At 53.4% G+C, this 26,642-nt stretch overlaps 1 protein-coding gene across 2 annotated transcripts in view; it reads right to left on the reverse strand.

The window, feature by feature from the left end:
- OGA (O-GlcNAcase) overlaps positions 1-17,530 on the reverse strand; it is a gene marked incomplete at its 3' end in the record, with an annotated part of 175,635 nt that extends 158,105 nt beyond the window's left edge. For both annotated transcript variants that reach the window (XM_082268362.1, XM_082268361.1), the window contains exon 1: positions 17,129-17,530. In XM_082268362.1, the coding sequence (XP_082124488.1) occupies positions 17,129-17,279 (151 nt within the window). In that variant the 5' untranslated portion in view covers positions 17,280-17,530. The remainder of the gene's footprint in view (positions 1-17,128) is intronic.
- Positions 17,531-26,642: the final 9,112 nt, after the last annotated feature.

Consider the following 26,642-nt stretch of genomic DNA (forward strand, 5'->3'; position numbering starts at 1 on the left):
ACAGCAACCTCACTCCCGCCTAGTCACTTCATCACTCGAATGGCCGGGCCACAGCAACCTCACTCCCGCCTAGTCACTTCACCACTCGAATGGCCGGGCCACAGCAACCTCACTCCCGCCTAGTCACTTCACCACTCGAATGGCCGGGCCACAGCAACCTCACTCCCGCCTAGTCACTTCACCACTCGAATGGCCGGGCCACAGCAACCTCACTCCCGCCTAGTCACTTCATCACTCAAATGGCCAGGCCACAGCAACCTCACTCCCGCCTAGTCACTTCACCACTCGAATGGCCGGGCCACAGCAACCTCACTCCAGCCTAGTCACTTCACCACTCGAATGGCCGGGCCACAGCAACCTCACTCCCGCCTAGTCACTTCATCACTCAAATGGCCGGGCCACAGCAACCTCACTCCCGCCTAGTCACTTCACCACTCAAATGGCCGGGCTACTGCAACTTTACTCACGCCTATAGGTGTCATTCATCACTCGAATGGCCAGACCACGGCGACTTTATTCACACGTATGGGAGTCACTTCATTACGGCACAGAGAGGGTTCCATCAATGTACCTGGGCTGTGCATGTGCGGCTAAGTGTACATTACAGCTGACCGGTGAGGGGGGGGGGGGGGAAGCATTTATGACACAAGAGACCATTAGGGTCGGCCATAAAAGCCCAGCCTGTCGGTGGCTTTCCAAACTGATTTTATTACCGCCCCAAAGAGAAATGTCAAGGCAAAGAAGACATTTAGTATATCTCTGCAATACATGTGCATTTCCCTGCGTTTATCCTTTTAGACATGCTGCAAGTACCAAATAAACTCTGATGTGCTAATCATATGGTGTGCACCTCCTACCCCCCCCCCCGACAACAGTGTATTTAGTCTTGGATTTCTAGCATGGGGTGTCAGCCCTGCCTACTTCATTTCTGATGGATTACAATAGACACTCATCTCAACTTCATAAAACCTCCCACAACATGCCTCCATAGCCCCCTCTCCATCTGCCCTTCACAGTCCCCTCTATACCTCCATAACCCCCTCCATACTTACTCCACAGCCACCTCCAAAACCCCCTAGACTCATTCACACCTCCATAGCTGCCTCCATACTTCCCTCCAAGCCTCCATAATCCCTTCACAACACACTCCATACCTCCACAACCCTCTCCCCCACCTTCATAACCCCCTCGGTACTCCCTCCACAGGTCCATCCACACCTCCATAAAACTTTCTTCACAACCCACTCCACACCCTCATAGCCACCTTCACACCTGCAAAACCCCCTCGGTACTCCCTCCACAACCAACCACACCTCCACACTCCCGCCAAATCTCTATAATCCCCTTCACAACCCCATAACCCCCAAACCAAAAGACAACAAATAAGGGAAGTCCATTGGGAGGGTTTACATACATTTACCTTCTTTGCTCTTTAAAAGCATTGGTGGTCTGGATCCCCTCGCAGGTCATAAAGCCTTGTCCTTCTCTGCTGGCCCATTGATAACATCTGTGCTAAATCTCACACATCACTGTACAAGATTTTGGATAATTGGATTCCAAGATCTCCAAAATCTCACAATATACAAGACCTTCCTGGAAGGTGCTGGCGATGTCGCTTTTCCTGGGAGGCCATCTGTGAGGCCCTGCCTACGCCACCAGTGCCCCAAGAAACCAGGGTGAGAAGACGAATCTTTGGAGTATAATGGCCGTGGAGTATTAACAAGAGATCAAAAGGGCCCAACATTCTCCTTGAACAGGTTAATATGAGATTTTAACCACTTGCCGACCGCTCACTCGAGCTCTACTGCGACAAAGTGGTTAGTTATCATAGATCTACGTCGCTGGACTCCTCCCCTTGTGGGCGGCGCTCGCACGCCGCCGGAGGCTCGCTCCCGCTGTATTCATTCACAGCAGGAGTCGGGCCAGGGGAGGAGTGGCGGCGATCGCCGCTGCTCTTCCCCGATCGCCGGGGAATTGAGTTTGGAGATCCGCCCGCTTGTGTAAACAAAGCGAGCGGATCTCCTAAGTGACAGACAGTGACAGATTGCAGGGTTCAGCATAGCTGAACCTGCGATCTGTCCCTGTGTCACTCAGTCACCTCCCCCCACACATGTCAGTAAGCACCAGGCATACATTAACCCCTCCCTCTCCAATAAAATTAACCCCTTCCCTTCCAGTGTCATTTTTACAGTAACAGTGCATATATATAGCACTGATTACTGTAGTAATGTCACTGGTACCCCCAAAAGTGTCAAAAATGTCAGTCAAGGGTCCGATCTGTCCCCCGCAATGTCGCAGTCTCGCAAAAAAAAAAAAAAAACACGCAGATCGCCGCCATTACTCGTTAAAAAAACGCAATAACTTTTGCGCAAACCTATCAAAATACGCTTATTGTGATTTTTTTTTACCAAACATAGGTAGCAGAAAACAAATTGGCCAAAAATTTAAAAAAAAAAAATGTTGATTTTTACATTTTTTGGGGGGGAATTTCATATAAAAAAAATGTGAAAAATATTGTTATTTTTTCAAAATTTACACTCTTTTTTTTTTTGTTTATAGTGTAAAAAATAAGGCTGCATTCACATGTCAGCGTTTGGATCACGGGCAGAACCGCCGCGGTTCCACCCGCGATCCGGAGATTATTGCAAATCGCGGGACGCCTGTGCGTTGCCCGTTGATTTGCAATAGACCCCCAAACGCTGAGCGATGTTGCCGCGAATTCCGCCTGCCGAAGTGCAGTAACATCGCGCAAACAAAATCGCGGGACGCAATACGCTCCAAAGAAGTACAAGAGCTTCCTTGGAGCGTATTGCGTCCCGCGATTTTGTTTGCGCGATGTTACCGCGATTCGGCAGGCGGAAATCGCGGCAACATCGCTCAGCGTTTGGGGGTCTATTGCAAATCAACGGGCAACGCACAGGCGTCCCGCGATTTGCAATAATCTCCGGATCGCGGGCGGAACCGCGGCGGTTCTGCCCGCGATCCAAACGCGGACATGTGAATGCAGCCTAAAAATCACACAGATGATCAAATACCACCAAAAGAAAGCTCTGTTTGTGGGAAAAAAGGACGTAAATTTAGTTTGGGTACGGCGTCACACGACCGCGCAATTGTCCCTTAAAGTCGCACAGTGCCGAACAGCAAAAAGTGGCCTGGACGTAAGACAGCAAAATCCTCCGGGGGTAAAGTGGTTAATTGATTACATTTATATCCATTTCTTTTCTTATTAACGTGTCAGTGTAAAGACGAGATCTTAGAGCGCGCAGAACAAATTATAGAAGAGGTTATTTAAGTTCACTACAACATCTGCACCAACTCAGGCAGAATGAGGAGGAGCGACTGTCAGACACCGATCAGCCAGAGAAATCTGTGTACAATCTATAACAACCACCTCTGTAAAAAAAAAAAAAAAAAAAAAAAAAAAGCACACAAAACCAGTCACAATTTGCCTCACAAATGGGGAAAAAAATCCTCTGTCTGAAGAGGGCGAACATCAGTTTTATAAAAAAAAAATATTCAATATCCAAAATAAAAAAAATGCTCCCTGCGAATGGGAATCAATATTAGATCAATCCTTAACTTCTTTAATATCTGGCACTTTCACCCCCTTCCTGCCCTGGCCAATTTTCAGCTTTCAGCGCTGTCTATGAATGACAATTACTCAGTCATGCAACACGGTACCCATATGACATTTATAGAGCTGCACCAAATGGAAATGTTGGTGCCCAAACCAAAAATTCAGGATGCACTTGACCGAAAGCTAAAAGAACAATTTAAAAAAAAAAATAAAAAACACAAAATAAAAATAATAATTTGCGAAATACAGTACTGTACTGGCAGACGTGTATTTTTGGAGTGCCATTTATGAAAGGCACGTTCGAGAATGCACATAGTCAACCAGTACCTCCTGAATGGCTGTGATCTGAGATGCCCTCGAGAAACACTTAACCGCTTGCCGACTGCGCACAGTATATTTACTGCGGCAGTCGGCCCCGGCCAGGCAGAGTGACGTAGGTCTACGTCGCTCGCCTGTCACTCCTTCCAGAGCCAATAGCGGGCGGGCGGGCGCGCGCCCGCCTCGGCTCGTTCACGGAGGAGTGCGGGAGTGTGACTGGCGGACCCGATGTCTACGATCGCCGGTACAGCGGGAGAAAGACAGAGCGGCTTATGTAAACAAGCCGCCTGTCAGTTCTCCCTGTGTAAAAGTGAAGATCAAACAGTTCTACTATGTAGAACTGTTGATCTTTGTTTTTACACTAGTAGACCTGTCCCTGCACAGTTAGAAACACGCCCCTAGGACACACTTAACCCCTTGTAACGTTAAAAAACCATACCCCGTGGAGAAACCATACCCTCGTCACTTCCGGGCTGAAACAGCTGAGCAGCGCAGCAGTGCGCATGCTCAGAGCCCCGGATACGTGATTGAACATTAAAGAATTAGACAAGTGCGCATGCTCGGTGGGCATGAAATTCTCACGGCACTGTGTCTAATGTAAAACTTGCGGCGCTTACATTAAAACAGCTCCTCTGCAACGTAAATCATCTCCGCTCTTCGCCCTGTAACTGCCCTCATCTCCGGTAATAAATATAAAAGCGGCGGCGGGTGTATGAGATGTAAATGTGACGGCGATCGCGGCTCCGTGATCCGCTTTTATATTTATTACCGGAGATGAGGGCAGTGACAGGGGAAGAGCGGAGATGATTTATGTTGCAGATAAGGTGTTTTAATGTAAGCGCCGCATGTTTAACTACCGTGAGAAATCCATACCCTCCGTAGCGGAACCGGAAGTGACGAGGGTATGGTTTTCTCACGGGTATGGATTTTTCACGGAACACCCCTCCCTGTCCAATACTGTTAACCCCTTCCCTGCCAGTGTCATTTTTGCAGTAACAGTGCATATATATAGCACTGATTACTGCAGTAATGTCACTGGTACCCCCAAAAGTGTCAAAAATGTCAGTCAAGGGTCCGATCTATACGCCGCAATGTCGCAGTACCGCAAAAAAAAAAAAAAAAAAAAAAAAAAAAAAAAAAAAAAAAAAAAAAAATCGCAGATCGCCGCCATTACTCGTTAAAAAAAAAAAACACCAAAAATGACAAAAATCTTTCCCTTTGTTAGTAAACGCGATAACTTTTGCGCAAACCAATCAAAATACGCTTTTTGCGATTTTCTTTACCAAACATAGGTAGCGTAAAACAAATTGGCCGAAAATTTTAAAAAATTTTGATTTTTACATTTATTTTTGGGGGAATTTCATATAAAAAAAAGTGAAAAATATTGTTGTTTTTGCAAAAATTACGCTCTTTTTTTGTTTATAGCGCGTGATCAAAAAAATCGCACAGGTGATCAAATACCACCAAAAGAAAGCTCTGTTTGTGGGAAAAAAAAGGACGTGAAATTCGTTAGGTACAGCGTCGCACGACCGCGCAATTGTCCGTTAAAGTCACGCAGTAAAAAAAATCGCAAAAAAACCCCTGGTCTTTTAGCAGGAAAATCCTCCGGTGGTAAAGTGGTTAAGGCCCGTACACACGTACCGATCGTCGGCCCGAAAAGCGTCAGCCGACGACCGATCTGCCGATTGTAGGCTTGTTAGTATGATGCCTCCGACAGCCGTCAGCGCACATTCTGCCGACAAGAATCTGTCATGCAAGCATTAAAATTTTTGTATGCCGACACCAGAGCGGCCGATTGTTCGCCAGTCAGTACAGAATTCGGCCGACAGACAGCAGATTTGCAATACTGGGCATGCTCAGAAAAGGAAAAACACAGGGAAAGTTAACCATCACATGACATCACTTCTGCAGTCGGCTGTAGTCGGTGGACAAAATTCTTGTGCAGTCTTTTGCAATTTTCAACAGACACCGACAGCCCTGGACAAAAGACGGCCGATCGTTCGCCGACGATCGGTACGTGTGTACGGGGCTTAAGTATCACTCATGCTTTAGGGCTCTTTCACACGGGCGATCCGATGAGATCCACCTGTCAGTTTTTTAGGCGGATCTGATCGGATCCTCCATGCAGCTCTAAGGGGCAGCGGATGTCAGCGGAGACACCTCCGCTGACACCCGCTGCCATCCGTATCCAATCCTGTCCGTGAAATCTGGACGGATGGAAACCCTATTTTTCCATCCGTTCAGGAATCGGATCGGATGAGAGCGGACAGGCGGTCCGCTCTCATCCGATCCCCCATAGAGAGCAGCGGGGGCTGAGACACCTCCCTCTCCACACTGCAAGCGGAGACGGAGCTGTCATCCGCTGGCTCAGCGGGGATCGCGGATCGATGCCCGCTGAGCAACACTGATTCGCCTACGGAGGCGGACTGTGTGACAGAGGCCATACACATAAAGTAAGCCTTCTACTACAGTGGTAAGGGGGATGGGGGTCCTTCACCAGCTTCCGCCCGGCCTATAGACAAGGGATGGCCAGGCGAAACGAACCTCTCTAGTTCCGGGTGGACTTCATATGATGTGCACCCCGAAAACCCGACATGGGCCTGCGCTGCAGTGTAAACTGTCACCTACTACATCCACCGCACACAGCCGATGACAGATCCCTGTATCGGGCCACTGCTGGTACCATGTGATCGCTGTGCCCAATCACAGCAGATCCCATGACAGTTGTACACAATAAATGGCTTCCGTTCATGCCATTTATTGGGCATTATTGCATTGATTGGTCACAGTGATCACATGGTACGGTACAGTATTTGCGAAAAACCATGTGACATAATAAATTTGCAACGATCGCCATTTTATTCTCTAGGGTCTCTGCAAAAAAAAAAGTGTATATTTATTTATGTTTAGGGGTTCCAAATAATTTCCTAGCAAAAAATCCTGATTTTATCTTGTATGAAACAAAATGTCAGAAATAGACCTGGTCTTTAAGTGGTTAACACAGACTTCAGGCCTCCTGGAAATAAAAATGGTATTTATTTGCCTGGTGGTGTCTTTCAAACATCATTAAAGCTTTGTTTACAGACGATTGAAAGCAACACTGGACTAAGCAAATCCCTGCAGGTTCTGAAGGATGGTCTGTTAAATACCCGTGTCAATCATCTCCGCCTGTACACGTCAGCACTCTGTTCCTCTTCCCTGAGAGGCCGTGTCCTCCACAAGGACCAGTGTCCGCGGGCTTTTATTGGTTCAGATTGGTTTTCTCTAAAAATGGGTCAAGCGCAAGTCAAATGCACCGGTCCTCAATTTCTGAAATATCTCAGAAGCTTTATAAACTGATGATGTCATTGACAAGCCCAAAGCCAATTAACGCTGTCCTAAAAGATCAGTTCAACTTTTGGAAAACGTTGCGCCCATATTTAGGGTGTAACATATTTCAGGACATGTCCCCCTTATGCTTTAACACCAGACGGGGGTTCCACTCCCCCACAGCCACTGTCACATTCAAAGCAGAGCTAAACTCAAAAAGGGAAGCTCCGCTTGTTTGCTCCGCCCCCACCGCCCCTCTTCTGCCACATTTGGTACCTTTCGGGGGGGGGGGGGGGGGGGGAGGATACCTGTCAAAGCCAGGTACCCACTTCCACTTCTGGGAAAGAGCCGCAATTGTTGTGCGGCAATCTATGCAAATCTGTCTTCTGGGAGGCACACAGGTCCCAGAAGACAGTGGGACCATTCAGAAAGTGCAGCACAACTCCTGCATGCGCAGTAGGAAACAGGCTGTGAAGCCGCAAGGCTTTACTTCCTGTTTCCCTTAGTGAAGATATTGGGATCAGCTTCGGGTTTTTGACATTGCGGGCGCCTTAGACAGGTAAGCGTCATTATAATTATTATATAGGATTTATATGCCAACAGTTTATGCAGCACTTTACAACTTGAGGTTAGACAGTACAAATACAATGCTTTAATACAGTAGGAATCAGAGGGCCCTGCTCCTTAGAACTTACAATCCTTATATAAAGAGTCAGCAGCTACAGTATTTGTAGCAGTTGACTTAATTTTTTCCCCCCCAGCCGGAACTCCTCTTTAAAGTAATACTAAAATAAAGTTAGGGCTCTTTCACACGGGCGGTCCGATCAGATCCGCCTGTCAGTTTTTTAGGCGGATCTGATCGGATCCTCCATGCAGCTCTATGGGGCAGCCGGTGTCAGCGGAGACACCTCCGCTGACACCCGCTGCCATCCGCATCCGATCCTGTGCTGAAATCTGGACGGATGGAAACCCTATTTTTCCATCCGTTCAGTAATCGGAGCGGATCGGATCTGATGAGAGCGGACAAGCGGTCCGCTCTCCTCCGATCCCCCATAGAGGGCAGCGGGTGCTGAGACACTTCCCTCTCCGCTCTGCAAGCGGAGATGAAGCTGTCATCCGCCCGGTTCAGCGGGGATCGGGGATCGATCCCCGCTGAGCAACACGGATCCGCCTGCGGAGGCGGACCGTGTGAAAGAAGCCTTATATTAAAATATATTATTTTTATTTAAAAATAACAAACATGTTTTACCTACCTCCTCTGTGCAGTTGGTTTTGCACAGGGCAGCCTGGATCCTCATCTTGTTTCCCTGTCTGGAGCTCCTGGCCCCTGCCTCCTGGTGAATGCCCCCCCCCCCAGCAAGCTGCTTGCTATCGGGCAACTGAGCCAAGTCACAGCTCCCTGTGTCTATTTAGACATTGAGCAGTGGCTGGGCCCCACCCCCTTTATCGCCTCATTGGCTGACTGACTGATTGACAGCAGCGGAACCCAATAACATGTTTGGTATTTTTAACTAAAAAATATATTTTAGTATTACTTTAAAGAGGAGTTCCAGCCCGGGGAAAAAAAGTAAAAGTCCTGTAGCTGCTGACTCTTAATATAAGCTTCCCTGTCCAAGGTGCCCACGATGTCGACACCCGAAGCCGATCCAAACATCTTCACTAAGGCTAGGTTTCCACTAGTGTGGCTACGAAGTCGTGCTACTTCTAGCACGACTTCGTAGCGAAAGTAAACTGCGGCTTCAGTGAGACTTGTCCCTCATATATAGAGGGAAGTCGCACTGAAGGCGGCTCAAAAGTAGCGCACGAACTACTTTTGAAAGCGCCGCAACTAAAGCCGCGGCAGTGGAAACGGGCCCCATTGAAACTGATGGCTTTTGACTTGCTGTGCGACTTGACGTGTGTCAAGTCACACCGCAAGTCGCACTAGTGGAAACCGAGCCTAAGGGAAACAGGAAGTGAAGCCTTGCGGCTTCACAGCCTGTTTCCTACTGCGCATGCAGGAGTCTTGCTGCCCTTTCTGAATGGTCCCCACTGTCTTCTGGGGCCTGTGTGCTTCCCAGAAGGCAGTCTGGAAGCTGCAATGAAATCTTAGATCCAAATCACGCTACGGTCACATGACACTAAACATAGGTATCAGTAATCAGTATCGGCAAGTATTTGTGAAAAAGTATCAGTACCCATACTTAAAAAGCTGGTATCGGTGCATCCCTAATAACAAGGATGAATCTGAGAGCAGAGTGTGGTGGTAAAGTCATTCATTTACAGATATCTGTGAATTAATAAACTACAAGTCCCATCTGACACTGCAGCAGACTTAATCTCTGAATGGACTACGAGTGACCTAATCAGAAGACTGGCAGTCCACTGACGCATTCTGCAGCATTTTTTAACTTGCCGACCACCTAACGTACTTTTACTGCGGCAAGTTGACTCCCCTAAGCGAAATCACGTACCTGCAAGTCATTTTGTGCAGGGGCTCCAGGAGGCGTGCATGCTGTCATATGCACAATCGCGCTCTGATTGGCTAGAGGGGGAAACAATCAGTGGGTCTGACGGACCCGATGTCTGCTGGCCACCTGCAATCGTTCCCGAGAGACAGAGCAGCGGCCTGCCTATGTAAACAAGGCAGATTGCCGTCCGGACAGGGAGGAAGACCGAGCGTTCCCAAGTCCACCCCAAAACCCTCCAGGAGGAGAGGGGGGGGGGGGGGGGGACAGCAACTCACGATACCAGGAACCAGACGGCACCGCTCCAGACAGAACCCCTCACCATCGAAATGGGGGGGCTGTCGGCCAGGAGCACTGCGACTCGGGCCAAGACCCAGGTGTATGCGACCTCGCAAGGCATTTAACTCGCAGGCCAGCCCCCTCCCCCCGGAGTGGCTATGTCATGGCCGACCTAGCACGGAGTCGAGGCCTGTGCACTGACTGGCCACACTGGGGTGACCACTGGATCTAGATTATCCAGCCCATCGCCCAGGCCGGCAGTTGATTGAAAAACTGGATAAAACATTTTTTTCTAAAAGAAAAACATTTGCCAAGACCAGAGATCAACTATAGCAGAGAGGGAGTATACCCTCTGGGACTGCCCGTATTCTGCCTAGTGTCCTACTCCTGTAGGGGGCAGTATAACCCAATGGTCATAAAGATCAGGCGCTGTGTCAGTCAATGAACGTAAGAAAATGCGCTTTTTTTCATTGCAGGCAAAAAATGCGCTTTTTTTCCCTTCTAAAAAGCCTGCAGAGCATCGCACCCAAAATAAACAGATAGTGAGTTTAAAGTTAAGCTCCTGCAGACACTCAGGATAGCCGTCTGCCTCGTACCTCCCATACAGGCAGGCTTGTACTTGAGACCAGGAAGATTAATTCACTACCAGAGAACTCGCCAGAACCCTCGTAGTTCATTGGGAACTACAAACCATCAGCCGCAATGGATGATGGTACTTGTAGTCGATCCATTCACAGGAAAACTGTAAGCCAAGGTCCACACAGGTGGCTATGCGAGCCGTGTTTTGCGTGGCAGCCCATTCATTTGAATGGGCAGTCATGCTTCCTGAGACGCAGGAAAAAGGTCCTTGCAGCATTTTAGGAATTGCAGCCTGCATTGGAACTGCAAGTGCAACGCGGGAGCGTTTTTAACCACTTAAGCCCCGGAAGATTTTACCCCCATTCTGACCAGGGTTTTTTTTGCGATTCAGCACTGCGTGACTTTAACAGACAATTGCGCAGTCGTGCGACTTTGTACCCAAACGAATTTGATGTCTTTTTTCAGAGCTTTCTTTTGGTGGTATTTGATCATCTGTGCAATTTTTTGATCATGCGCTATAAACAAAAAAAGAGCGACAATTTTGCAAAAATAACAATATTTTTCACATTTTTTTATATGAAATTCCCCCAAAAAAAATGTAAAAATCTAAATTTAACATTTTCGGCCAATTTTTTTTATGCTACATATGTTTGGTAAAAAAAAAAACCTGCAAAAAGCGTATTTTGATTGGTTTGCGCAAAAGTTATCATGTTTACCAACAAAAGGGAAAGATTTTTGTCATTTTTTTTGTTTTAACGCGTAATGGCGGCGATCTGCGATTTCTTTTGCAGGACTGCGACATTGCGGCGGACAGATGACTGACATTTTTTACACTTTTGGGGTTACCAGTGACATTACTACAGTAATCAGTGCTATACATATGCACTGTTACTGTAAAATTACATTGGCAGTGAAGGGGTTAACTTTTTGAGAGGGAGGGGTTATGCGTGTCCCTAGGGGTGTGATTCTAACTGTGATTGGCTGTGGCTTGAGCTGTAGGAACAGTGATCAACGGTCCTACATAGTAGAACCGTATGATCACTGTTTCTACACAGGGGAGAATGACAGGCGGCTTGTTTACATCACAACGCGCGGGGGGGGGGGGGGTCCGTGACCACGCGGCGGCGCACACTCACTCCCTAGACCCTCACAGGCTTGGGACGTAGTACTATGTCGCTCTGCCTGTGAGGGGCTGACCGCCGCACTAAATAGTCGTGCGGCGGTCGGCAAGCGGTTAACTGCATGTGGCGTGTCCTTAGCCTGCAGCTGCGGGAACAGGTGTGGAACCCCAGCTGGAACCACCTGGATTGTTGTGAACCTAGTCTAAATGACTGACGCAGCCCTGTGGGCGGAGCCCTGCATTTCCAAACTGTGACAGTGGGTGATGGGAGAACATCCCCCGCTCGCTGTCACAAGGAGGGGGGACGGTGCAAATGTTGAAATATTTTACATCTTCCACCCTAAAAACAGGAGGGACGTAACATCTTCCAAAAGGTGAACTTATCCTCTAAAAAAGATGAACTTCAGACAGAAACTCTTAACCACTTGCCGACCAGTCACTGGGACTGTACTGCGGCAAAGTGGCTCGATTCTGTCCAGCGACGTGGACTCCTCCCCTTCTGGGCGGCGCTCGCGCGCCACCAGAGGCTCGCTGTTTTCAGTCACAGCGGGAGTCGGGCCAGGGGAGGAGCGGCAGCGATCGCCGCCGCTCTTCCCCGATCGTCGGGGAATCGAGTCTGGAGATCCGCCCGCTTGTGTAAACAAAGTGGGCGGATCTCCTAAGTGACAGGCAAGGACAGATTGCAGGGTTCAGCATAGCTGAACATGTGATCTGTCCCTGTGTCACACAGTCACCTCCCCCCACACACGTCAGTAAGCACCAGGCATACATTAACCCCTCCCTCTCCAATAAAAATTAACCCCTTCCTTGCTAGTGTCATTTTTACAGTAACAGTGCATATGTATAGCACTGATTACTGCAGTAATGTCACTGGTACCCCCAAAAGTGTCAAAAATGTCAGTCAAGGGTCCGATCTGTCCGCCGCAATGTCGCAGTCCCGCAAAAATCGGAGATCGCCGCCAGTACTCGGCAAAAAAAAAAAAAAACACCAAAAATGACAGAAATCTTTCCCTTAGTAAATGCAATAACTTTTGCGCAAACCAATCAAAATTCGCTTATTGTGATTTTTTTTTTTTACCAAACATAGGTAGCAGAAAACAAAATTGGCCAAAAATTTTAAAAAAATTTGATTTTTACATTTTTTTGGGGGGGAATTTCATATTAAAAAAATGGGAAAATATTGTTATTTTTCAAAATTTACACTCTTTTTTTGTTTATAGCGCAAAAAGTAAAAATCGCACAGGTGATCAAATACCACCAAAAGAAAGCTCTGTTCGTGGGAAAAAAAAAGGACGTAAATTTCGTTTGGGTACAGCGTCGCACAACCACGCAATTGTCAGTTAAAGTCGCACAGCGCCGAATCGCACAAAGTGGCCCAGACGTAAGACAGCAAAATCCTCCGGTGGTAAAGTGGTTAAATGTATTCCTCAAAACCCCACATCAGGATATAAATTCACTTTGTGAGCACAAAACGCATTTGAAAACCCAGTTATTACTTTACATATAGAGCTGTGACATCACCACTGTGCTGTACAAAGTCTGTGCAGACAGCAGAGTGGTGGGAGGGGCCAAACAGGCTTGACCCACTACAAAGAACTACAGGAGGGGGCAGAGACGTGACCAGTCAACCCTGCACAAAAAGAGAAAGCAGAGCAGGAGGGGCCCAGTAGGCTCCACCCACTAGAGAAAACTACAGGAGGGGGGCCGAGACAAAACCAGCCACTCTGCAGAAGGAGAGGGAGCAGAGCCATGGGAGGAGCCAAGCAGACTCCACCCACTACAGCAGGGGGTCAAGACATGACCATTTACCCTGCACAAAGAGAGAGAATAGAGCTGTGGGAGGAGCCGAGCAGACTCCACCCACTACAGCAGGGGGCCGAGACATGACCATTTACCCTGCACAAAGAGAGAATAGAGCTGTGGGAGGGGCCCAGCAGGCTCCACCCACTACAGCCCTGTCACAATCAAGAGACTCTCAACAGGTCCTAGGAAAGGGCTGGCAGCCACATGGAGGTATTCAGGTTTCCGGGGACACAAGGCTTGGCATTACCAGGATGAACCTGAGAGCATCTATAGAGTACATTGGTGGTAATTATTGTGTGCCTCCCCCACCCCCCCCCCATACACAGATATATAGCAATGTCACCCTGCACACGTCATCACAAATATTGTACAGATCCTGCGGGACAAACTACACGGCCTTCTCATACAGGGGGAGACAGGGCTGTACTACTGACCTGCAGGGGGATCTCCACACCCGGGAGGAATAAAGGCACAGCTGTTGTTGTGGGACTATATATATATATACACACACACACTATATTTATATTACACACTAATAAAAACAAATAAATCATATATACATACACACTAAAAATAGGAATCCATAATAATAGAGGGGGGGGGTCTATTTCAGGGGATATTATTATAGCGGGGGGTGAGACTGACCCTCCACCATCCCACACAGAAATAACCTGGGGGAGGAGGGGTGGTCCTTCAGCTTTAGTAGATGCATCTGTATTTGGATGGGAAGGGTGGGGGTGGGGTTCTGTGATGGGAGGTATAGGGGAGGGGGATCATCTAAGAGAAGGGCTATGGGGGGGTCCGCTGTGAGGGAGGTATAGGGAAGGGGATTCATCTCTGACAGGGGTATGAGGGGTTCCCTGTGAGGGAGATATAGGAGAGGGGATCCTCTGGGGAGGGCATGGGAGGGTCCTCTGTGGGGGTAGTATAGGGAAGGGGATCTTCGAAAAGGAGGGCTATTGGGGGGGGGGGCTTTGTGAGGGTGGTATAGGGGAGGGGATCATCTTGGAGAGGGGGTATGGGTGGTCCCTTATGAGGGAGGTATAGGGGAGAGGATCATCTGGGGAGGGCATGGGAGGGTCCCCTGTGGGGGTGGTGTAGGGGAGGGGGATCTTCTCAGAGGTGTATATAGGGGGGGGGGTCCTCTGTGAGGGTGGTATAGGAGAGGGAATCATCTCTGAAAAGAGGTATGGGGGGGTCTCGGGGAAAAGGGGAGGTACGGGGGTCCCCCCTCTGAGGTGATATATAATAAGGGGGGAGGGGGTCTCCTCTATGGAAAGGGGTGGTATAATGGGGTCTCCTCTCTGAGGCGATATATAATGGGGGGGTCTACTCTATGGAAAGGGGTGGTATAGTGGGGTCTCCTCTCTGAGGTGATATATAATAAGGGGGGGAGGGGGTCTCCTCTATGGAAAGGGGTGGTATAATGGGGTCTCCTCTCTGAGGGGATATATAATGGGGGGGGTCTCCTCTATGGAAAGGGGTGGTATAGTGGGGTCTCCTCTCTGAGGCGATATATAATAATGGGGGGAGGGGGGTCTCCTCTCTGAGGTGATATATAATGGGGGGAGGGGGGTCTCCTCTATGGAAAGGGGTGATATAGTGGGGTCTCCTCTCTGAAGTGATATAATAGGAGGGGGGGGGAGGTCTCCTCTATGGAAAGGGGTGGTATAATGGGGTCTCCTCTCTGAGGTGATATAATAGGAGGGGGGGGGGGTCTCCTCCATGGAAAGGGGTGATATAGTGGGGTCTCCTCTCTGAAGTGATATAATAGGAGGGGGGGGGAGGTCTCCTCTATGGAAAGGGGTGGTATAATGGGGTCTCCTCTCTGAAGTGATATAATAGGAGGGGGGGGGGTCTCCTCTATGGAAAGGGGTGGTATAATGGGGTCTCCTCTCTGAGGCGATATATAATGGGGGGGGTCTCCTCCATGGAAAGGGGTGGTATAGTGGGGACTCTCTGAGGCGATATATTATAGGGGTTATATAATGGGAGGGGCTGTGTCTCCTCTCTGTGAAAGCGTTGGTTGGTTTGTGGGGGCTTCCCTCTGAGGTGATATTTAATGGGGGTATATAATGGGGGGTCTCCTCTCCAAAATATGTAATTGGGGGTATATAATAAATAATGGGGGGGTCTCCTCTCTGAGGTAATATATAATAGGGGGTAATAATGGGGTGTCTCCTCTCCAAGGTAATATATAATAGGGGATATATAATGGGGGGGGTCTCCACTCCAAGTTAATATATAATGGGGGATATATAATAATGGGGGTCTCCTCTCCAAGGGAATATATAATGGGGGGGGGGGGTCTCCTGTCTGAGGTAATATACAATGGGGGGTATTATAATAATGGGGGGGTCTCCTCTCTGAGGTAATATATAATGGGGGGTGTATAATAAAGGGGGTCCCCTCTATGGAAAGGGGTGCTATTGTGCAGTCTCCTCTCTGAGGTGAAATATAATGGGGGGTTATATAATAATGAGGGGTGGACAATGAGAGGGGGGTCTCCTTTCTGAGGTAATATATAATGGGGGGGTAATAAATGGAGGGGGGGACTCCTCTCCGAGGGACTACATAATGGGGGTATATAATTAGGGGGGGGGGTCCCCTCTATGGAAAGGGGTGGTATGGTGCAGTTTTCTCAGAGGTGATATATAATGAGGGGTTATATAGTAATAATAATAATGGGGGGTATATAATAATAATAATGGGGGGGTTATATAATAATGGGGGGTATATAATAATAATAATGGGGGGGTATATAATAATAATGGGGGGGTATATAATAATAATAATGGGGGGGTTATATAATAATAATGGGGGGGTTATATAATAATAATGGGGGGTATATAATAATAATGGGGGGTATATAATAATAATGAGGGGGGTTATATAATAATAATAATAATAATGGGGTGTATATAATAATAATGGGGGGGGTATATAATAATAATAATGGGGGGGTATATAATAATAATAATGGGGGGGGGTATATAATAATAGTGGGGGGGTATATAATAATAATGGGGATGGTATATAATAATGGGGGGGTATATAATAATAATGGGGATGGTATATAATAATGGGGGGGTATATAATAATAATGGGGGGGTATATAATAATAATGGGGGGTATATAATAATAATGGGGGGTATATAATAATAATAATGGGGGGGTATATAATAATAGTGGGGGGGGTATATAATAATAATAATGGGGGGGGGTATATAATAATAGTGGGGGGGTATATAATAATAATGGGGGGTATATAATAATAATAATGGGGGGGGGTATATAATAATAGTGGGGGGGTATATAATAATAATGGGGGGTATATAATAATAATGGGGATGGTATATAATAATGGGGGGGTATATAATAATAATGGGGGGTATATATAATAATAATGGGGGGTATATAATAATAATGGGGGGGTATATAATAATAATGGGGGGTATATAATAATAATAATGGGGGGGGTATATAATAATAGTGGGGGGGTATATAATAATAATGGGGGGTATATAATAATAATGGGGATGGTATATAATAATGGGGGGGTATATAATAATAATGGGGGGGTATATAATAATAATGGGGGGTATATAATAATAATGGGGGGGTATAATAATAATGGGGGGGTATATAATAATAATAATGGGGGGTATATAATGGGGGGGGGTATAGTATACTGACCCTCCACCACCCCGCAGAGGAAGCGCCTGGCCCGGGGATGGGTGTCGAGCTCCTCCGGTCCGGGGGGGGCGCTGAGCTCTCCGGTGAGGGGTGTCGGGTTGGTCGGTGAGTCCGGATCGGTGGCTGCGCTCTGTCCATCCTTCTGCACCATGGTGGAGCGCAGTGCGCAGGCGCGGGACGGATCCGGCTGGAACCGGTATATCTCTCTTCTGTCTCTCCTCTCCGCTCCCTCAGCGCTCCGCTCTCCTCCTATCTCTTCAGCGGCGGCCGGTCTATTGCAGACTCCTGGCGGCGCTCCGCTCTCCTCCTTCTCTCCCGGTCCTCCTCGGTGTCGGTGCCGGATGGCGGAGCTCTTCCCCTCACCCAGCCGTCTCCGCTCTCTGTTTACTCCGCAATGCGCCTGCGCGGAGGGGGGGCGGGCCGCACTGTACGCCTCTGACAGGCGGTGCGTCGTGGCGGCGGAGGGCGGAGCCTGGGTAACTCTTCCGCCTGACTGCTAGAAGAGGGGGGAGGGAGGGGCCAAACAGGAGACAGGATTATAGGAGGGGCGGGGTTGTTTAGGGCGTGGTTTTCTCGTTCAAATCTGACACATGGGTGCAGGGGGGGCGGGGAAGTATGGGAGGCGTGGTAATAGAGAGCAGGGGAGGGGTGGGAGAGGGAAATTCTTTATAAATTGTAGTCAGATTCTAAGGAGGTGATGGAGAAGGGACACCCACTCTCCCCTCCCCCTCCTATTACTATGTACTATACACAGCTGTGCAACATTTCTCCCAATATATGTGCAGGAAGGGGAGTATTGTAGTAGTGATAGTAGTAGTAGGGTATTGTAATAACTGTAGTAGTAGTCAGGGGCCCCTTACACAGTTTTAGGCCTGCCCCCCCCCCCCAGCCTGACCACCAACATTCCCCAGAGCCCGCCTACCATATCCCCCGTCTCCTCCAGTCCCATGTCCCCCGTCTCCTCCAGTCCCATGTCCCCCGTCTCCTGCCGTCCCACGTCCCCCGTCTCCTCCAGTCCCATTGTCCCCCGTCTCCTCCAGTCCCATGTCCCCCGTCTCCTCCAGTCCCATTGTCCCCCGTCTCCTCCAGTCCCATGTCCCCCGTCTCCTCAAGTCCCATGTCCCCCGTCTCCTCCAGTCCCATGTCCTCCGTCTCCTCCACTCCCATATCCCCCGTCTCCTCCAGTCCCATGTCCCCCGTCTCCTCCAGTCCCATGTCCCCCGTCTCCTCCAGTCCCATGTCCCCCGTCTCCTCCAGTCCCATGTCCCCCGTCTCCTGCCGTCCCATGTCCTCCGTCTCCTCCAGTCCCATGTCCCCCATCTCCTCCAGTCCCATGTCCCCCGTCTCCTCCAGTCCCATGTCCTCCGTCTCCTCCAGTCCCATGTCCCCCATCTCCTCCAGTCCCATGTCCCCCGTCTCCTCCACTCCCATGTCCCCCGTCTCCTCCAGTCCCATGTCCCCCGTCTCCTCCAGTCCCATGTCCCCCGTCTCCTCCAGTCCCATGTCCCCCGTCTCCTCCAGTCCCATGTCCTCCGTCTCCTCCAGTCCCATGTCCCCCGTCTCCTCCAGTCCCATTGTCCCCCGTCTCCTCCAGTCTCATTGTCCCCCGTCTCCTCCAGTCCCATGTCCCCCGTCTCCTCCAGTCCCATGTCCTCCGTCTCCTCCAGTCCCATGTCCTCCGTCTCCTCCAGTCCCATGTCCCCCGTCTCCTCCAGTCCCATGTCCCCCGTCTCCTCCAGTCCCATTGTCCCCCGTCTCCTCCAGTCCCATGTCCCCCGTCTCCTCCAGTCCCATGTCCCCCGTCTCCTCCAGTCCCATGTCCCCCGTCCCCTCCAGTCCCATGTCCCCCGTCTCCTCCAGTCCCATGTCCCCCGTCTCCTCCAGTCCCATGTCCTCCGTCTCCTCCAGTCCCATGTCCCCCGTCTCCTCCAGTCCCATATCCCCCGTCTCCTCCAGTCCCATGTCCCCCGTCTCCTCCAGTCCCATGTCCCCCGTCTCCTCCAGTCCCATGTCCCCCGTCTCCTCCAGTCCCATGTCCCCCGTCTCCTCCAGTCCCATGTCCCCCGTCTCCTCCAGTCCCATGTCCCCCGTCTCCTCCAGTCCCATGTCCCCCGTCTCCTGCCGTCCCATGTCCTCCGTCTCCTCCAGTCCCATGTCCCCCGTCTCCTCCAGTCCCATGTCCCCCGTCTCCTCCAGTCCCATGTCCCCCGTCTCCTCCAGTCCCATGTCCTCCGTCTCCTCCAGTCCCATGTCCTCCGTCTCCTCCAGTCCCATGTCCTCCGTCTCCTCCAGTCCCATGTCCCCGTCTCCTCCAGTCCCATGTCCCCCGTCTCCTCCAGTCCCATGTCCCCCGTCTCCTCCAGTCCCATGTCCCCCGTCTCCTCCAGTCCCATGTCCCCCGTCTCCTCCAGTCCCATGTCCCCCGTCTCCTGCCGTCCCATGTCCTCCGTCTCCTCCAGTCCCATGTCCCCCGTCTCCTCCAGTCCCATGTCCCCCGTCTCCTCCAGTCCCATGTCCTCCGTCTCCTCCAGTCCCATGTCCCCGTCTCCTCCAGTCCCATATCCCCCGTCTCCTCCAGTCCCATGTCCCCCGTCTCCTCCAGTCCCATGTCCCCCGTCTCCTGCCGTCCCATGTCCTCCGTCTCCTCCAGTCCCATGTCCTCCGTCTCCTCCAGTCCCATGTCCCCGTCTCCTCCAGTCCCATGTCCCCCGTCTCCTCCAGTCCCATGTCCCCCGTCTCCTCCAGTCCCATGTCCTCCGTCTCCTCCAGTCCCATGTCCCCGTCTCCTCCAGTCCCATATCCCCCGTCTCCTCCAGTCCCATGTCCCCCGTCTCCTCCAGTCCCATGTCCCCCGTCTCCTGCCGTCCCATGTCCTCCGTCTCCTCCAGTCCCATGTCCCCCGTCTCCTCCAGTCCCATGTCCCCCGTCTCCTCCAGTCCCATGTCCCCCGTCTCCTCCAGTCCCATTGTCCCCCGTCTCCTCCAGTCCCATGTCCTCCGTCTCCTCCAGTCCCATGTCCCCCTTCTCCTCCAGTCCCATGTCCCCCGTCTCCTCCAGTCCCATGTCCCCCGTCTCCTCCAGTCCCATGTCCCCCGTCTCCTCCAGTCCCACGTCCCCCGTCTCCTCCAGTCCCACGTCCCCCGTCTCCTCCAGTCCCACGTCCTCCGTCTCCTCCAGTCCCACGTCCCCCGACTCCTCCAGTCCCACGTCCTCCGTCTCCTCCAGTCCCACGTCCTCCGTCTCCTCCAGTCCCACGTCCTCCGTCTCCTCCAGTCCCACGTCCCCCGTCTCCTCCAGTCCCATGTCCCCCGTCTCCTCCAGTCCCATGTCCCCCGTCTCCTCCAGTCCCATTGTCCCCCGTCTCCTCCAGTCCCATGTCCTCCGTCTCCTCCAGTCCATGTCCCCCGTCTCCTCCAGTCCCATGTCCCCCGTCTCCTCCAGTCCCATGTCCCCCGTCTCCTCCAGTCCCATGTCCCCCGTCTCCTCCAGTCCCACGTCCCCCGTCTCCTCCAGTCCCACGTCCTCCGTCTCCTCCAGTCCCACGTCCCCCGTCTCCTCCAGTCCCACGTCCTCCGTCTCCTCCAGTCCCATGTCCTCCGTCTCCTCCAGTCCCATGTCCCCCGTCTCCTCCAGTCCCATGTCCCCCGTCTCCTCCAGTCCCATGTCCCCCGTCTCCTCCAGTCCCATGTCCTCCGTCTCCTCCAGTCCCATGTCCCCCCGTCTCCTCCAGTCCCATTGTCCCCCGTCTCCTCCAGTCCCATGTCCCCCGTCCCCCGTCTCCTCCACGTCCCCCGTCTCCTCCAGTCCCATGTCCTCCGTCTCCAGTCCCATGTCCCCCGTCTCCTCCAGTCCCATGTCCTCCGTCTCCTCCAGTCCCATGTCCCCCGTCTCCTGCAGTCCCATGTCCTCTGTCTCCTCCATTCCCATGTCCTCCATCTCCTGCCGTCCCATGTCCTCCATCTCCTGCCGTCCCATGTCCTCCGTCTCCTCCAGTCCCATGTCCTTCGTCTCCTCCAGTCCCATGTCCCCCGTCTCCTCCAGTCCCATGTCCTCCGTCTCCTCCAGTCCCATTGTCCCCCGTCTCCTCCAGTCCCATTGTCCTCCGTCTCCTCCAGTCCCATGTCCTCCGTCTCCTCCAGTCCCATGTCCTCCGTCTCCTCCAGTCCCATTGTCCCCCGTCTCCTCCAGTCCCATTGTCCTCCGTCTCCTCCAGTCCCATTGTCCTCCGTCTCCTCCAGTCCCATGTCCCCCGTCTCCTCCAGTCCCATGTCCCCCGTCTCCTCCAGTCCCATGTCCCCCGTCTCCTCCAGTCCCATGTCCCCCGTCTCCTCCAGTCCCATTGTCCTCCGTCTCCTCCAGTCCCATGTCCCCCGTCTCCTCCAGTCCCATGTCCCCCGTCTCCTCCAGTCCCATGTCCTCGTCTCCTCCAGTCCCATGTCCCCCGTCTCCTCCAGTCCCATGTCCCCCGTCTCCTCCAGTCCCATTGTCCTCCGTCTCCTCCAGTCCCATGTCCTCCGTCTCCTCCAGTCCCATGTCCCCCGTCTCCTCCAGTCCCATTGTCCTCCGTCTCCTCCAGTCCCATGTCCTCCCTCTCCTCCAGTCCCATGTCCCCGTCTCCTCCAGTCCCATGTCCCCCGTCTCCTCCAGTCCCATGTCCCCCGTCTCCTCCAGTCCCATGTCCTCCGTCTCCTCCAGTCCCATGTCCCCGTCTCCTCCAGTCCCATATCCCCCGTCTCCTCCAGTCCCATGTCCCCCGTCTCCTCCAGTCCCATGTCCCCCGTCTCCTGCCGTCCCATGTCCTCCGTCTCCTCCAGTCCCATGTCCCCCGTCTCCTCCAGTCCCATGTCCCCCGTCTCCTCCATTCTTATGTCCCCCGTCTCCTCCAGTCCCATTGTCCCCCGTCTCCTCCAGTCCCATGTCCCCCGTCTCCTCCAGTCCCATGTCCCCCTTCTCCTCCAGTCCCATGTCCCCCGTCTCCTCCAGTCCCATGTCCCCCATCTCCTCCAGTCCCATGTCCCCCGTCTCCTCCAGTCCCACGTCCCCCGTCTCCTCCAGTCCCACGTCCCCCGTCTCCTCCAGTCCCACGTCCCCCGTCTCCTCCAGTCCCACGTCCTCCGTCTCCTCCAGTCCCACGTCCCCCGACTCCTCCAGTCCCACGTCCTCCGTCTCCTCCAGTCCCACGTCCTCCGTCTCCTCCAGTCCCATGTCCTCCGTCTCCTCCAGTCCCATGTCCCCCGTCTCCTCCAGTCCCATGTCCCCCGTCTCCTCCAGTCCCATGTCCCCCGTCTCCTCCAGTCCCATTGTCCCCCGTCTCCTCCAGTCCCATGTCCTCCGTCTCCTCCAGTCCCATGTCCCCCGTCTCCTCCAGTCCCAAGTCCCCCGTCTCCTCCAGTCCCATGTCCCCCATCTCCTCCAGTCCCACGTCCCCCGTCTCCTCCAGTCCCACGTCCCCCGTCTCCTCCAGTCCCACGTCCCCCGTCTCCTCCAGTCCCACGTCCTCCGTCTCCTCCAGTCCCATGTCCCCGTCTCCTCCAGTCCCATATCCCCCGTCTCCTCCAGTCCCATGTCCCCCGTCTCCTCCAGTCCCATGTCCCCCGTCTCCTCCAGTCCCATGTCCCCCGTCTCCTGCCGTCCCATGTCCTCCGTCTCCTCCAGTCCCATGTCCCCCGTCTCCTCCAGTCCCATGACCCCCGTCTCCTCCATTCTTATGTCCCCCGTCTCCTCCAGTCCCATTGTCCCCCGTCTCCTCCAGTCCCATGTCCTCCGTCTCCTCCAGTCCCATGTCCCCCTTCTCCTCCAGTCCCATGTCCCCCGTCTCCTCCAGTCCCATGTCCCCCGTCTCCTCCATTCTTATGTCCCCCGTCTCCTCCAGTCCCATTGTCCCCCGTCTCCTCCAGTCCCATGTCCCCCGTCTCCTCCAGTCCCATGTCCTCCGTCTCCTCCAGTCCCATGTCCCCCGTCTCCTCCAGTCCCATGTCCCCCGTCTCCTCCAGTCCCATTGTCCCCCGTCTCCTCCAGTCCCATGTCCCCCGTCTCCTCCAGTCCCATTGTCCCCCGTCTCCTCCAGTCCCATGTCCTCCGTCTCCTCCAGTCCCATGTCCCCCGTCTCCTCCAGTCCCAAGTCCCCCGTCTCCTCCAGTCCCATGTCCCCCGTCTCCTCCAGTCCCACGTCCCCCGTCTCCTCCAGTCCCACGTCCCCCGTCTCCTCCAGTCCCACGTCCCCCGTCTCCTCCAGTCCCACGTCCTCCGTCTCCTCCAGTCCCACGTCCCCCGTCTCCTCCAGTCCCACGTCCTCCGTCTCCTCCAGTCCCACGTCCTCCGTCTCCTCCAGTCCCACGTCCCCCGTCTCCTCCAGTCCCATGTCCCCCGTCTCCTCCAGTCCCATGTCCCCCGTCTCCTCCAGTCCCATGTCCTCCGTCTCCTCCAGTCCCATGTCCCCCGTCTCCTCCAGTCCCATTGTCCCCCGTCTCCTCCAGTCCCATGTCCCCCGTCTCCTCCAGTCCCATGTCCTCCGTCTCCTCCAGTCCCATGTCCCCCGTCTCCTCCAGTCCCATGTCCCCCGTCTCCTCCAGTCCCATGTCCCCCGTCTCCTCATGTCCCATGTCCTCCTTCTCCTCCAGTCCCATGTCCCCCGTCTCCTCCAGTCCCATGTCCTCCGTCTCCTCCAGTCCCATGTCCCCCGTCTCCTCCAGTCCCATGTCCCCCGTCTCCTCCAGTCCCATGTCCCCCGTCTCCTCCAGTCCCATGTCCCCCGTCTCCTCCAGTCCCATGTCCCCCGTCTCCTCCAGTCCCATGTCCCCCGTCTCCTCCAGTCCCATGTCCCCCGTCTCCTCCAGTCCCATGTCCTCCGTCTCCTCCAGTCCCATGTCCCCCGTCTCCTCCAGTCCCATGTCCCCCGTCTCCTCCAGTCCCATTGTCCCCCGTCTCCTCCAGTCCCATGTCCTCCGTCTCCTCCAGTCCCATTGTCCCCCGTCTCCTCCAGTCCCATGTCCTCCGTCTCCTCCAGTCCCATGTCCCCCTTCTCCTCCAGTCCCATGTCCCCCGTCTCCTCCAGTCCCATGTCCCCCGTCTCCTCCAGTCCCACGTCCCCCGTCTCCTCCAGTCCCACGTCCCCCGTCTCCTCCAGTCCCACGTCCCCCGTCTCCTCCAGTCCCACGTCCCCCGTCTCCTCCAGTCCCACGTCCTCCGTCTCCTCCAGTCCCACGTCCCCCGACTCCTCCAGTCCCACGTCCTCCGTCTCCTCCAGTCCCACGTCCTCCGTCTCCTCCAGTCCCATGTCCTCCGTCTCCTCCAGTCCCATGTCCCCCGTCTCCTCCAGTCCCATGTCCCCCGTCTCCTCCAGTCCCATGTCCCCCGTCTCCTCCAGTCCCATGTCCCCCGTCTCCTCCAGTCCCATTGTCCCCCGTCTCCTCCAGTCCCATGTCCCCCGTCTCCTCCAGTCCCATGTCCTCCGTCTCCTCCAGTCCCATGTCCCCCGTCTCCTCCAGTCCCATGTCCCCCGTCTCCTCCAGTCCCATGTCCCCCGTCTCCTCATGTCCCATGTCCTCCGTCTCCTCCAGTCCCATGTCCCCCGTCTCCTCCAGTCCCATGTCCCCCGTCTCCTCATGTCCCATGTCCCCCGTCTCCTGCAGTCCCATGTCCTCTGTCTCCTCCATTCCCATGTCCTCCATCTCCTGCCGTCCCATGTCCTCCATCTCCTGCCGTCCCATGTCCTCCGTCTCCTCCAGTCCCATGTCCTTCGTCTCCTCCAGTCCCATGTCCCCCGTCTCCTCCAGTCCCATGTCCTCCGTCTCCTCCAGTCCCATTGTCCCCCGTCTCCTCCAGTCCCATTGTCCTCCGTCTCCTCCAGTCCCATGTCCTCCGTCTCCTCCAGTCCCATGTCCTCCGTCTCCTCCAGTCCCATTGTCCCCCGTCTCCTCCAGTCCCATTGTCCTCCGTCTCCTCCAGTCCCATTGTCCTCCGTCTCCTCCAGTCCCATGTCCCCCGTCTCCTCCAGTCCCATGTCCCCCGTCTCCTCCAGTCCCATGTCCTCGTCTCCTCCAGTCCCATGTCCCCCGTCTCCTCCAGTCCCATGTCCCCCGTCTCCTCCAGTCCCATTGTCCTCCGTCTCCTCCAGTCCCATGTCCCCCGTCTCCTCCAGTCCCATGTCCCCCGTATCCTCCAGTCCCATGTCCTCGTCTCCTCCAGTCCCATGTCCCCCGTCTCCTCCAGTCCCATGTCCCCCGTCTCCTCCAGTCCCATTGTCCTCCGTCTCCTCCAGTCCCATGTCCTCCGTCTCCTCCAGTCCCATGTCCCCCGTCTCCTCCAGTCCCATGTCCTCCGTCTCCTCCAGTCCCATTGTCCTCCGTCTCCTCCAGTCCCATGTCCCCCGTCTCCTCCAGTCCCATGTCCCCCGTCTCCTCCAGTCCCATGTCCCCGGTCTCCTCTAGTCCCATTGTCCCCCGTCTCCTCCAGTCCCATGTCCTCTGTCTCCTCCAGTCCCATGTCCCCCGTCTCCTCCAGTCCCATGTCCTCCGTCTCCTCCAGTCCCATTGTCCTCCGTCTCCTCCAGTCCCATGTCCCCCGTCTCCTCCAGTCCCATGTCCTCTGTTTCCTCCAGTCCCATGTCCCCCGTCTCCTCCAGTCCCATTGTCCTCCATCTCCTCCAGTCCCATGTCCTCCATCTCCTCCAATCCTATTGTCCCCCGTCTCCTCCAGTCCCATGTCCTCCGTCTCCTCCAGTCCCATTGTCCCCCGTCTCCTCCAGTCCCATTGTCCTCCGTCTCCTCCAGTCCCATGCCCCCCGTCTCCTCCAGTCCCATGTCCTCCGTCTCCTCCAGTCCCATTGTCCTCCGTCTCCTCCAGTCCCATTGTCCTCCGTCTCCTCAAATACCCATGTCCTCCGTCTCCTCCAGTCCCATGTCCTCCATCTCCTCCAGTCCCATGTCCCCGTCTCCTCCAGTCCCATATCCCCCGTCTCCTCCAGTCCCATGTCCCCCGTCTCCTCCAGTCCCATGTCCCCCGTCTCCTCCAGTCCCATGTCCTCCGTCTCCTCCAGTCCCATGTCCTCCGTCTCCTCCAGTCCCATGTCCTCCTTCATCCCATGTCCTCCTCCAGTCCCATCTCCTCCATCCCAGGAAAATAAAAGTGAACGGTTCTAGTAAATGCTGCCCCTCCTGTCCAGGCTTGAACAGCTGGAGAACAGGGGAGGGCGGGGCCTACAGCTGTGTGTGTGAGGGGCAGCACCCCTACATAGTGCCAGTCTGCAAGGGAACCCATACATGTGTATGAGCTGTACCCCCCTGATGGCGGCCCTGGTGGTAGTGGTGGTGGTAATAGTAGTAGGGTATTGTAATAACTGTAGTAGTAGTAGTAAAAGTAGTGATAGTAGTAGTAGGGTGTTGTAGTAGTTGCAATTGTAGGAAAGTATTCTTGTAATTGTAGTAGAAATGATTAAGCACAGGAGTGGGAAATTTGAGTGCAAGGAGTACCCGGCATCCGGACGTGTTCTTATATATGTTTGTAGCACCCTACA

Source organism: Pelophylax lessonae (genome assembly GCF_965119305.1).
Source record: "Pelophylax lessonae genome assembly, chromosome: 9".
In the NCBI taxonomy this organism is placed as follows: Eukaryota; Metazoa; Chordata; class Amphibia; order Anura; family Ranidae; genus Pelophylax; species Pelophylax lessonae.